This window comes from Microtus oregoni, unplaced genomic scaffold (genome assembly GCF_018167655.1).
Source record: "Microtus oregoni isolate MIOR12 unplaced genomic scaffold, Mior012 000057F_ref0000458, whole genome shotgun sequence".
NCBI classification, from domain to species: Eukaryota; Metazoa; Chordata; class Mammalia; order Rodentia; family Cricetidae; genus Microtus; species Microtus oregoni.
In genome coordinates, this window is record NW_024543833.1 from 1550591 (window position 1) to 1564581 (window position 13991).

The 13991-nt window shown below is 50.8% G+C and overlaps 1 protein-coding gene across 5 annotated transcripts in view; it reads left to right on the forward strand.

Annotated features, from left to right (window-relative positions):
• Ctif (cap binding complex dependent translation initiation factor) overlaps positions 1-13991 on the forward strand; it is a 246632-nt gene that overhangs the window by 227082 nt on the left and 5559 nt on the right. For all 5 annotated transcript variants that reach the window (XM_041639225.1, XM_041639224.1, XM_041639227.1 and 2 more), the window contains one exon: positions 13769-13822. In XM_041639225.1, the coding sequence (XP_041495159.1) occupies positions 13769-13822 (54 nt within the window). The remainder of the gene's footprint in view (positions 1-13768; positions 13823-13991) is intronic.

Sequence of the window (13991 nt, forward strand, 5' to 3'; positions counted from 1 at the left end):
GCTCAACTGTCCTAGCTCAAAAGCAGCTATAGATGATGCTCTTCAGATTTTATCGCTGTCGTCATTGTTATGTTAAGACTCACTACATAGCCTAGGCTGAACTTGAACTAGCAACTCTCCTGCTTCCCCTTCCTTAGGACTGCAGACGTGTGGCACCGTGCCTGCCTTATGAGTAAATTGTACATGAACGAGCATGACTGTCCCGGCACAATGTTTTTATGGGCGCTAAAATTTGAGTTTCGTATAATTTTTACAGTCTAGCCAAATGCGTTCTCCTCAGCCATTTAAGAAAGTGAAAGCCGGGCTGGAGAGAGAGCTCTGTGGTTAAGAGCACTGGCTGATCTTTTAAAGGACCCACCTGTGTTCAATTCTCAGCACCCCCATGGCAGCTCACAACTGTCTGTAAATCTAGTTCCAGGGGATCCGACACCCTCACAAAGACACACATGCAGGCAAGACACCAAGGCACATGAAAAATGAAAAAGAAAGAAGAAAGCATTTTAAAAGATGCAAAAGCCATTCTTAGCTCTGTAGACCAAATGCCCATATAAAAAGCAGAGGACAGAAGGGCACAGTGTCCTGGGTATTGCTCCATGTGCAGCTACGGTTCTCAGCTATGAGTACTTGGCAAGGTCTAGATGTCTTTTGGGGTTGGCACTACTAAGGGTTTCTGATGGTATCTGGGGGATAGAAGTTGAGATGCTATAGCTCATTCCATTCTACACAACGGTGAATCATATGACACAAATGGTGGTCATCTACGGCTGAGCACCCCTGGTCTAAGTGACCCATAGGCTGAGGGCCTCTGGGACCCTGGAGGTTCCTTTACGCTGAAGACTTTCCTTTGCTTCTCCAGCCAGGACCATTCCTGAGCTCCACACTCCAGTGACCCAACCAGAATGTCTCTCCGGACTGCTTCAGTGGTGGTCCTTGTAACTCAGGCTAGGCAGGCATTCTCCCTGACTCCTCCCTCCTGCTCCTCAGATGACTGTCACTTCCTGCCAGCATGGAGATGAGAAGAAATAAAGTTGGTTGTTGTGTCTGCCTGAAGCTACTCTCCTTCCTGATTATATCAGGAGCACGGGCATAGGCAACAAGAGTGTGTGCATACCCACGGGCGCACCTTTAAACAGGCTCATGGTGTATAGCTCACCTCCTGAGAGCGAAGGGTACACAGTGCAATATGAGACTTGACCATGGCCGAGGGATGGGCAGTGGTTCAGGAGGTACCGTCCCAGGAGCTATTCAGGATCAACAGCTCCTCCAGACTACCCAGATCTGCGCCGCCATACCTGTGCCCATCTGTCTCCTTAATCCCTCCCCCTGGGGATTAGATCCCCTCTGACTTCTAATGCCCAGTGGGCCCACCTCAGCACCCGTTTGCAAGGGCGGGACACCCACTTCTGACTGTCCAAGCCCAGAGCTGTCTGTGACTCACCCTGACCCATCCTGAGTCTGCCAGGTCCCTGAACCTTCCACCTGAGTTACTAAACCAGTTTCTAACCATGCCCTCCTCCCCCTCCCCCATTCTGTTTCCATCCCCTCTGACAATACTGTCGACCACTGATGTGAGGGAAGCCTCCCTGCCTAGAATAACTCTCTCTTCTTTCTTGCCTCCTCCACACAAGCGAGAAGAGCTCATGTCATCTCAGCATCACCCTGTGCCCCATGAAGTCCACGTAGTGATGAGCAATAGATAAGCTGCCCCTGGTGGAGCTGAGCTCGCTGCACACCAGCTGTCATCCCAGCCGACTCATGTGGAGTATCTGTCTTCATCCCTGCAGCAGTCCATGGAGGAAGAGAATATTACTGTCCCTACATTACAAATTAGAAGGCTGAAGCCCAGAGAAGAGAACACTACTTTGTGCAGTCTAACTGAGTGGCTGAGTTAGGATTAGGACCAGTAAGGATTAGGATCAGTCAGTCTTTCTTTATAGCCTGCATTCCAAGCTCTCGTCTCCTTGGATGCTGGGGCTCGTTATGGGATGGATGGGTGGATGGATGGATGGATAGATAGATGGGCTGTGGGGAGTAGATGGATGGGTGGATGGATGAGTGGGTGGGTAGATAGATGAGGAGTGGATGGATGGATGGATAGATGGGGTGTGGGGGATGTATGAATGTATGGATGGGTGGGTGCGTGGGTAGATAGATGAGGTGTGAGGAGTGGATGGATGGATGAGTGGGTGGGTGGATAGATGGGCGAATGGGTGGGTGGGTAGAGAGATGGGGTATGGGGAGTGGATGGATGGATGGATGGATGGATAGATGATGGATACTTTTCTAACTATGAAGAAGCTGAAGGCAGGACCTACCATACACTAAGCCTCTTGGTCACTGAGTTTCCCTTTGGAGTAGCTTTGCCTTAGCCCAAGCTTTCTTTCAGACCCAGTCTTCCAAGAGGACCAGGTAGGCACAAACCCAGCATGAACAGTGTAAAGAAATCTAGTTATGTGGATACCATAGGCTAAGATAAACCAAATTGTTACCTCCAGGAACATGCATGAATAGTGAGCCTCTGGCCAAGGACATTAGAGAAGGCATTTAGGAAGACTTCAAGAACAGGAAGAGGGAGAAGAGGAGGAAGGAAGAGAGAGGGGGAGGGTCATGAGGTAGATCTTGAGGAATCTGGGAAGTGAAGTCAGGATAACAGAGGGAATGGCAGTCAGAAGCTGGAGGCAGGTGAGGACAGGACAGCTCCAGAGGCCTACTGATGAGCTTGGCTAGAAAGAGGCTGGAAGAGGAGAGGGGAGAAGGCAGGCCCTAATGGAAGTGGGCCAGGCAGCAGAAATGCCAAGCTAAGCACTTTGTCTTCTTGTGAGTCTCAGTCAGTTGATGGCAGAAAGAAGGCACAGAGACAAAGACTATCCACTCGAGGATCATTCACCTGAAAAGATCGTCCCAACTGTGATAGCCCTGCCCCATCATTAAATTTTCTACTCTGCTAAGGGAAAGGCTCTAAAGCCAAACAAATTTCCAGGTGCCAATTAAATTCTCTTATCTCTAGGTCTCTGGGACTTGGCAGAATACTCGCTGAATCCCTTCTAAGGTCCCCAAGTGGCCCCAGGCCCTTTTCTCAGCCCAGGCCTGTCTGCCCTTCTGCTGGGTGCCTGCCACTCCAGTGAGCACAATGCTAATTAATGCCTTTAGCACAGCCCTGTTATCTCTCAACAGAGCTCACTTGTCCCAGGCCCACCTGTCCTGCCCTGTTGATGCTTAGTTACTGCCTTTACATACTGTTACCCACCAGGGAGCAGCTGGGCTCTTGTCGCCCAAGGGACAGCTCTCAGTCCAGCTTCTGCAGTGTGGCTTCTGCCGCTGTACCTGCTCCTTCACAGGAAGACCACACCCCCTAACAGGAATGCAGGCAACTATGGGCTTTTATGGGTGTTGACTTTTGTTGTTGTTTTTTGAGCAGAGTTTCTCTGTGTAGCCCTGACTGCCTTGAACCTTGCAGTGTAGACCAGGCTGGTCTCAAACTCACAGAGATCCGCCTGCCTCTGCCTCCCGAGTGTCCATCACCCCGTCTTTATGTTCATTCTTAAGAGCAGCAAGCACATGTTGCCATGTGGGAGAGAGTAGTTTAAACAAAGCGTTTTGGTTTGTTTGGTTTGGTTTTTCTTTCCAAATGGCGTGTTCCATGGCAGAAGAGTGGTCAGCACGTGACGACTTCTGTCCCTCAAGGTCCTTGTCGGTCACTCTCGCACCCCACTCCTGTAGCATCGGGTTGTGACCCCTGCCACCGGAAGAACAGACGGCAGTGTGTTGATGTAGGCCTGCCACAGAGAATCTCTAAGAAGCTTCTTCCAGGTGGGTCCAGGGAATGGTGGATGGAACAGCCCACCAGATCACCTTTGACCTCTATCTATAAGTTAGGGCCCCGAGGCAGGTGGATGGCCCTCTTTGCTGCAGGCTCCTCAGGTTTAAGAGATGAGAAATCTCCACTCTCTTGAGGTCACTATCCCGCCATCTCTAGTGCTTAAATCTATCTGCCTGGCGTTGTGAAAGGGAACATCACGCTCCTCAAGGAGGCAATGCTGTCTCTGAGCCGCTGCACGCAGACAAGAGGAATGCGGAGGGAGGAGGGAACTGGTAGGAGTGTGACCTGGCTAGTGCCCTTGCAGCCTAGTGACTCCAGGGTGGCTAGATAGCAGCGGAACCACCCCTAGGAAGCTCACTCCTTAAGAGGAAGGACAGTTTCGCAAGTGAAGATGGACCTGGTGAGCTGCCCATCGGGCCCTGGCACGGCGCTGGGCCTGTTAGGAAATCAGGGAGACACTGCGTCTCCCGGGCAGGCGCCACTTCTCACTTGCCCCAGCCCTGCTTGCTTCAGGCGCTGGCTAAAGAGCCAGGCTGGTAGCTGGGCAGGTGGCTGGGTGCCCTCTGCCACCGGCCTGGTGCCCGGGAAGCTACAGCTACAACTTGGAAAGTGTCCCTCTTCTGGGTCCCACTGGTAAGGCCAGGGGGCTGTCAGGGGCCATGTCAGCAGGAGGGCAGTATGACGTTTGGGGAAGGATTCCAGACTGTTTCCTCCAGCCAGAGGCTGAGCTCCAACACCCTCTTGTCCTTTCCTGTCAAGTGGGGACTCCTCTGTACACACACAAAAGAAAACCCCACCCAAGATGCCCCGCTCCCTCCCACCCCCACTTGAAGATAAAAGCTTGCCTCTTGGTCAGTCACTGCCTTGTGATCACCAAGTCATGAAAGTGTACGAAGCTAATATTTTAATATTGTATGTTTGATCCTGCAGAGGGGTATGGGGCAGGAAAGAGGGTGTCATCTTGGGGTCTACTCTTGAACCCTCTGGGCCTGTCACTCAAATGAGATGTTTCTCAGAGGAGACACAGCCATGGGAATGAGTTCAGGGTCAGTAATGAGAAGAGTCGAAGGCCAATGAGGTGGGCTGGAGATGGCTGTAAGTGAGCCAGGGGCTGTAAATGAGGATCGGCACAGCACAGATCCTGCTCACTTGGGGGATGAAGCCTGTGAGGCAGGCGAGCTTGTCTGAGAATCTTTTCCGTTTCATAGGCTTTGAAAATACAGCAGCATAGAACAGTGTGAGATCCCCAGAAAGCTATGATCCCCAGCTCAGCTCACAGAACCTTGACTGTGAGCACCTAAAGTCCGCCTAGCCCTTCAGCTTTCCCGTGCATTGTGTGCCACTCCAGTCTACGAGACTTCCAGACTTGCTGCTAGGGATGCTCCTTGGAGGCAGAGGAGTAGCCTGCTTGACTCTTGGGCGCCTTATTCCAACCCAGCAGCCACTCATTCTACAGGCCAGTTGCTATGGGAACTATAACCTTGAATTTCCTGGCTCTGGGGCTGTGAAAATCACAACCTGAACCTTCCGTGGATGTGGGTTTTTCGATTAATTTCCTGTTTGATTGTTTACTTTAGAAAGCGGAAAATGCCTTTGCAGCAGCTAGGTCCCTTTACCCAGAGGCCGTCACACCCTCTCTGCAAGCCAGCAAGGTCAAGGCCAGGCCTTAGGTGGGTGGAGGTAGAGGGGGCAGGGGCCAGGGCAGGGAGGAGGCCCAGCTAGGGGCAAAGGGCAACCTGGCCTCTTTTGGCCTTTTTCTTCGCGGGGTCCCAGAATAGTGCCACAGACCCAGGAGCTCCAGCTTCGGCCCTAGTTGGGGAGTCTGGCCACCCAACCAGAGCCCCAGACCTGGTCCCTAGCCAGCCTTTACCCTCCCTGACTCAGAGAACCATTCGGTGCTGAGTCAGACCCAAGCTGCAGTTACTCCATTCCTTCAGAGGGTAATGTGAAGGGTGACAGCCAGCGATGGCCCCAAGTGCCTGGTTCCCTAGGCTAAGCTGCCCCATGGGCAGCTGAGAGAATGCCTGCTTTGTTGTCTCTGTTTGCTGCAGCGGAGAGCAGTGTGTTGGTGTTACCAGTTACCATGACTGCATCCCAGTCTCTGTTCCTTGTGTGGGGACGGATGGAGAGGCTGGGGAGACAGGGAGGCAGTTGGGGAGGTTAGAGGGGTGGCAGCCAGGCTCAGGTGAGGCCCAGGATACAGGTATCCTCCTCTCCAGTGGTAGGCATCCCACAATAGAAAGTGACAACCCCGAGCCTTCCTCCCCATCCGCATGCTCAGCCTCAGAGAGAGGCAGGAGCTCTGGCCCTCACTTGATTAGTGAAGACTCTGAACCTAGGGCAGAAGTGGAATTGCCTTGTCTTCGTGGGCCTGTGAAGTGCTCTCCAAAGCAGGGCCGTTTGGAGAAGGGAGGTGATGCTGCCACTGATTGCTTCCAGATGAGAGGGGAAAGCTGAGCGCATCCTAGCAAACCAGGTGTGCAGTCACCCACCTCTCCTGGCCTCTCCCTTTCAGCCTAATTCTGTGCCGCTCACTGCATAGCAGTAGCTAAGCCACTTGGACTTTGAAGCCGGACTAGACCTGGGTTTAAATCCCATTTCCCCACCTTCTGAGCTCTCCAGGGGAGAGCTTGCTTCTAGCCTGTTTCTGCCATTTTAGCATGAGAAATTATGTTGTGTCTAACTGGGCCGGGAGGATTTTAAAATGTCCACAAGAGTACCTAAAACAATCACCAAAAATGTCGAGTAAGTTACAAGTGAGGCACCCAGAGGTAATGGGCAACACTCAGAAACCCACTCTGAAAGTGGGGAGTCTGAGAGTTATTTCCAGTGTTTCCTGTTCACCCTGGAAGCATGATGGGTAGATGCTGGAGTAGCTCGAAACGGAAAAGACAAGCAGTTTCTAGAAAGGGGACTGGGAAGGGCACCACAGGCAAAGCTGGGAGGCATTGGCTGCAGGTGCAGCCGACTTCCCTGGTTCCACACACGGCCCCCGGGGTCCTGAAAATCCACAGCTACTGGGATTCTGAACAGTGGTCCTCCTATCCAGGCCAGTGACTGGGGTTTGGCCCCCAAGAGGAGCCATTGGAGCTGTGGCCCCTGACTGTGGTATTCACAGAAGGATTCAGTGTCTGCTCAGAGCCCCGGATTACGTTTCTGCTCCCCTGGGCCAGCCATGGAGCAAAGCACTACTCCCCCCACCCCCCCTAATGTGACATTTAGTGTGGCCACTTTGTAGGGGAGGATTGCAAGCTCGGCAAGAAAGGAACTAATTATTCCTGCTGGGCGCCTGGTCCACAGCTAGGGTGTCTGCTCGCCTCCATTAGAAGGCTGGCAGCCAGGCCTCAGGCACAGGCTTGGACTGAATGCCAGGGCAGAAGTACACACTTCCTTGACATCTGACCCTGGCCACCCTACCAAGACTTCTTGTTAGAGTAATAGACAAATGATATTAGGGGAAATTTCCCTCTGGGCCGGGGAGAGGTGGTATCTGAAATGCAGGCAGCATAGATTGATAATGATAAGAAATGAACATGTAGCATGCTAACTCTATAGCTTTCCCCACGGGGCAAGCCACAAGAGCATCTACATAGGCGCCTCCACAGCCCCTGCCTCCAGCTCTGAGAGAGCCCTTCTCTTGTGGGCGCAAGGCTGGTCTTTGTACTTGATCTTCCTTTTGCTTAACTCAGTCTTATCTATTCCAGTCTGAAACTTTTAAACAGGGCTAGGGATCCTCCTGTCTCCACACACATTCCTGTCAACCCAATGTCATTTTCTTTCTCTTGATCTCCTCTCCTTCTCTTCCATAGACAGGCTCTGAAGGAAAACAAGAGAGTCTGGCGAGAGAAGGAGAAAGAGGAAGATGGGGGAGGTCTCCAGTAAAAGATAGCAGATCTGTACTTTCTAGGTGTGCTTGGGACCTCCCTCCCACTCTCCAGGCCCGATCCCCAGCTTCTCCCTGCCTCTATCACACAGTGATGTCATCATGGCAAAGGTCGCCCTTTCTTTCCTAATCACTAGGTCCAGGGCACTGTGGTCATTGTCCATCTTACTTGACCCCTACAGGCATTTGACCTGTTGACCTGTACTTCCTGGAAATCTTGCCTTCCATGACGCTGCTTCCTCTTGTTCCACTTAGCTCTCTGGCCACCCTCCTCTTCCTCCCCTACGGTTCCTCCTCTCTTTTCCTTTTAGCCATTGCTGATTCCAAGGTTAGAGCCCTCACCTCCTTTCTCTTATTATTCCGTGTATTCTCCAGGTCTTTTCACTGGGTACTGAGCCAGGTAACCACTATCCAGTCATCCTCCAAGACCATCGCTAAGGACCATGAACTCAACATTCCTAACCCCGAGCTCGTTGGCTCCTGCCTTCCCACACCATTGATGGAATTGCCATTTATGCAGTTGATCAAGCTTCGACCCTGCCACACTCGCTGTTAATCTATTCTTTCTTTTTGACATGATCTTACCTTTATGCCTGGCTCAATCCAAGCCACCACAATTATACATGACAGCCTCTCACTGGGCTTGTTGCCTTCAGGCCCGGCCCAAACCTCCCAGGACTCTGAAGTTCTAGTTTATTCTCTACTCTGTGTAAGAAAAGATCTTTGTTAAATGAAAATATCATCTGCTAGTCCCCCATTTAAAATATTTCAGGGGCTCTCCAGAACTTTGACATTTAAGAGAGAGAGAGAGAGAGAGAGAGAGAGAGAGAGAGAGAACTGGGTAGCATGGCAGCCAGAGCCTGTTAGTATGCAGCCCTGGCCTTGTTTGTCATGCTACATCCCCTACCCCCAGTCCTGTGTATGTTAGTGTCTTGGCACACTGTTGGGACACTAGTCAGTGCATTAGTGAACTCTGCTTGCTCATAGTCTTAGCCTGTGTATATTCTTCTTTGCAAAATGCCTAGACTATTCTCCACTACCACCATTCACCCCATGATTCAACCCCATATGCCTGGCAAAAGTCTCTCAGAAGTCTTATTGTCCTTATATTTACACTATGTTGTGTTAGCATACAGTGGATGTTCCTTAAATGTTGATGTAGGTGGATACATGCCCATATGGATGGATGGTTGGGTGGATGGATGCATGCATGTATGGATGGGAGGATTGATGGGTGGGAGGATGGATGGATGGATGGATGGATGGATGGATGGATGGATGGGAAGATTGATGGGTGGATGGATGGATGGATGGATGGATGGGAAGATTGATGGGTGGGTGGATAGAGGGGTGGGTGGGTCAATGTGTGGGTGAATGAATAGGTAAGGATGAGCAGATAAAGTAGATGAATGGGTAAACAAATGGATGAAAGGATAGAGTATATTGATGAATAAACAGATGTCACCAGTGCAATCAAAGAACAGGCAAAATCAATTCAATTTTGTGAAAGCCCAGCTTGGCTCTTGTCACCAGTCAGCAGAATTGAGAATTATGAGTTCCAGCTTTCCAACTAAAAATTACCCAGTCTCAGAGAAATGAAAACCATTCTCTATGGGAGAGAATGCTGACCCAGGACTCTGAGCTCTGTGTACCTCTGCTCAGGCTCACTGGCTGGCTGGCTGGCTTATGCAAGCCATTTAACTACTGAGGCCTGGTTTCTCTGTCTATTAAGTAGAGATAATAATGCCCGTGGCCTTTGCTTGTCTCCACAAGAGTGTCACGAGGGTACGAAGTATGTTAGGATCTGTAGGGAAGATATATGTTTATAAAGATATAAATGTAATCATAATAATAACACCTTGCGTTTAAACCAGGCTCTGCAGTTTTCAAAACTCTTGCCTGTATATTATCTCAGTTGACTCTCAAAACAGTGAGACAGATAGTATCCCCATTCTCAGGTGAGGAAACTGAGGCACAGCGTGATTAAGTGGCATGCCCTGGGTCGCTCTTGGTGAGTGGCATATCTTGACTCCCCGTCTGCTGCACGTTTTTGATGATAGCTTTTCTTGGATGGATTATCTGTCTCCCTCAACAGAGAGAGCCAGACGTAATTGACCCTCTTCTCGATGACTCAAGGTCATTACCACGAGTATCAGTTCCTGTGTTGTCTTTTAGACTCAGCTGTGATGCAGGTTCAAAGCCAGCAGAGGCATAGCATAGGTAGGCTCTGCCAACTAAAAGGTACCCGTATAGTGCAGGCAGCTGAGTGAAGTCCCCAGTTCAACATCCCATCATTCATGTGTTGGGACTGTGTCTTCTTTTCTTTTCTCCCTCTCTCTTTCCAATGTCAGTGTTTGCCCATCTCTGAAGTGTCCGCCACCTCTAATCCTTTGATCTCCTTTTTAGTCTTCCTGGCCTTCAACTTCTTCCACGCTTTGATTTTGTCCTTACAAGCCTTAGTCCTTCCATATACACAGCCAGCCAGTCAGGGTGTCCTGCTGGACTCTAGTCTCCAGCAAAGTAGCCAGTGTACTCTATAAACTTATTTATCCGGCGTCCTCCTTGCTTCCCCCAGCCCACCCAGAACCAACACTACTGAGAATAGGTCAGGGCCAGCATTAGCTGTAGCATTTGAGGCAGCTGGGTCTGTTCTCCCAGACTGCAGGATACGCCTGTGGAGAGCAGGGGTGGTCAGGAAGGGCTGGTCAGCATGCCTCAGGTTGACACCCTATCTAGTGAGCCGCAAAGCTGTGGTCTCCTTGCTCACCCCTACCATACCGTCAAGACAGCCCTACACTTCCTTCTGTCAGCGCCTTCTTTCTCTCCCTGCTGGGTGGCATCCCAAAAGCCAGCCTGGTTCCATCCTGGGCACGCCTTGGGCAGCATGCCCATGCCCCATGGCCCTTCCCCGGGGACTCGGGGATGCTCTTTCTCTAGTCGCTGTCAGGCCTCCCACAGCCTGGCTGGAGCACCTCAGCTTCTTCTCCCTGAGGGAGGATGTGATGGGTGTGCCCACAACAAGGCTCCGGCAGAGACAATAGCACAGGAATGCATTCGCTTCCTAACAAACACTGTGTGGGCTCGTACAATTGCCTTGGATTCTCGTCCAAGAAACACATTTCACGGTGCAAGGGTGCGGGTGGCTTGCCTGCCCCAACCCGCCCACGTCCCTCTCTATGCCAAAGACTTGAATGAGGATAGCCTCTTTCCCACCCAGACCTTCACCCTAAGACTGGCCCACGCTGGTCCTCCATTGGTGCAGCCATTCTTTTTAAGAGTGAGAAGGACAATGTATTCTCCCAGGGGGCCCTGCTCTGGGCGCTGTCTTTTTTCTTTTTTTTTATAGCCAGTCTTTTGTTGTAGTCAAATATATATAACATAATATTTACTATTTTCAGTATACTTTTACAGAATTAAACCCATTCACATTGCCCTGTAATCATCCCTACCAGCCACACAGTCTTTTTATTTCCCCAATTGAAAACCTGTCCCCATCGAATAACTCCCCATCCCACGACCCAATTCCTGTTAACTACCTGCTTTCTGCTGCTATGAATTTGTCTGTTCTCAGGACCTCATAGAAGCAGAACCAAGCTGTATTTGCTCTTTTGTGCCAGGCTCCTTGCATTGAGCAGTATCTTGAAGGTTGGTTGAAGTGATGGCACCTGTCACAGCTTCTTTTAGAGCTGAATAATACTCCCTTGTCGCGATGGATCATTTGTTTACCCTTTTCCCCCAGTGATGGACACTTGGGTCTCTCTGCCTTTGCCTGCTGTCAGTTATATAGTCATGAAGACGTTACAAGCATTATGTCTATTCCGGTGGCTGCTCCTTTTTTGAAACGAATCTTTGAGTTCAAGCAACCATCTTCTGAAAAATCCCAAGTAGAACACACATAAATAAGAGAAGTGCTTGGCCCCTCAACATCCAAACAGGATTCTCTGACCCGAAACCTAGCTGTCCTTCTGGGAACCTAGACTTGAAGAAAATGGGACACAGATCAGGAAATCTGGGCCAAGGTGGAAGAAGGGGAAAGTTCCATAGTTGGAAGGATGTCTATGATGCCTACAAAGTCCATGAGTGACTGCACCTTCTTCATCACAGAGGATGATAGGGGGCCACTGATGGGTCGGTCTGGGCAACCTGGATGGATATACACAAAGGGGTTCCAGAAAGGGAGCCCTCATTGGTTGAGGTGGTGAGCCTCTTGTTACCACAAAAAAAGCAATGGGGACTTCCTGACTAGCCACAGAGTGGAGAGGGAGGTTGAAGGAGCTCTCTCTGCAGTCATCGCTAAAGGGTCTAGGCATCCATGTCCAACAGGTAGCATCAGGTCTGCATCAAAGGGGTGAGCAGGTGTCTTCTTGCTTATTTTTTGAGACAAGTTCTTTAAGTGAACCTGGAGCTCACTAATTAGGCTAGACCAACAGGCCATTGGACCCCAACTCCTATCTCTGCCTCCCCAGGGCTGAGATTATGAGTGTGCCCCATCAAACTTGGCCCAGGTTCTGGGAATCCAACTCATGCTTACAAGGCAAACACTTTACCAACTGCGCCGTCTCCCCAGCCTCTCCTTCTTGTATTTTCTGTGCACAGCCACAGTGAAGACGGGAGGATGAAAGACACAGCCCTCTGTAACGTCCTTGAGAAAGCCCAGCAGGCCTGAGCAACGGGCCCATCACACAATGTGGTTTTTGGCTTAGCACAGACTTTCCCAATAGCCAAGTAAGAGATAAGATCAGAAGAAAGAACCCTTCCACAGCTCTGCTTGGGAGGAACACAGGCCCTGGCAGGGTAGAAGTGGTACTGTGTTCTGTAGGGAGCCCGGGACACAGTACAGTCACAAGGATGAGAGGGAAAGAGTAGAGGAATAACGGAGGGAAGATGGACAGGCCGTGGAGCCTCATCCTGTCAGAAGGCCAAAGGCAGGCAAGCGGGCTCTGGGCAGTAGATGAGGAGGAGCTGTTGGCTCAGGGGTCAAAGCACTCTGCTGAGAGGGCCCGAAGCTGCCTGAGGCTTTCCCTGCAGCATTGCTGGAAGTAGGAAAGGCCACTTTCCAGGGGTAGAGATGGCACATAGTAGCCATTGCTTCTCAGGCCCTGGCTCTTTGAGGAATTTCCTACAACATTACCTTACTTGGCACTTGTTCTTCAAGTTTCACTGTAGCTTTGAAGCCTGCCCTGGAACTAGCTCTTGTAGACCAGGCTGGCCTCGAACTCACAGAGATTCGCCTACCTCTGCCTCCCGAGTGCTGGGATTAAAGGCGCGCGCCACCACCACCCTGCTAACCTGGAAGACTCTTGTGGGGAGATACTGCAGACCCAAAGAAGCTGACCTCAGGACGAAACATGACCCAGGCACACACCTGCATTGCTGTGGGAAACCTGCCTCGAGTAGCTACCACAACCACCTTCATTTGATACACAATGAGCCAACCTTTCACCTTGCCTCCAGACCCCAGTTTTTCCTCCTCCCTACACAATGGCCAACATCCCCACAACAGTCTCCAGTTCCCTCCCCTAGAAACCACATCTCCTTGTAATTTCAGTAGCATTTTATTTATTTATTGTGATTTCTACAGCACCTCCAATCCCTAAGTGTAGGCATTTGAAACAGGGATATCAGGAATTCGAGGTCATTCTCGGTTATACAGCAAGTTCAGGGCCAGCTTGGGCTACATGAGCTTCTATCAAAAAAAAATTTTTTTAATGGTAAATTTTATGTTAAATGAGTTGTGTCTCAGTTTCTAAAGAGAGACATTGAGTGGACAGGTTGGATAGGTAGAAGAAAACGTGGTGGGATGTGGTCCAGCAGGCTTGGCCATGGCCTTGGTTGGAAAGCTCTCACTGTGGGTGAGTCACAGCAGCTTTGACTTGCACTGTTGCACCAGTGGAGAAGAAACTGATGACTGAACTCTCACCTGTAGCCAGGCCTTGGCTGCTGACCCAGTAGAGAGATCAACAGCATCAAAGCTGGGTCAGGAGCAAGCAGGGCGGTGACCCACCCGCCGGGCTGGCAGCTGATGCCCAGCCTGACTGTCGTCTTCTCTGTATTCTTTTCTGCAGCTCTTACAGTCTCAGGATGTGAAGGAAGACGCTGTCCTCTGCTGCTCCATGGAGGTGAGCTGTGGGCTGAACCCCAGATGCTCACCAGTGGAGCAACCCCTGGTCCAGGGATGTCTGCGGAGCCAGTGATGGGCTGTTCTCTAGAGGAATCAATACAGGCTGGCACTGTCCACTTCCCGTCCCAAGACCTTCTGCTATTTGGATCAGGCATGCCACACTAATG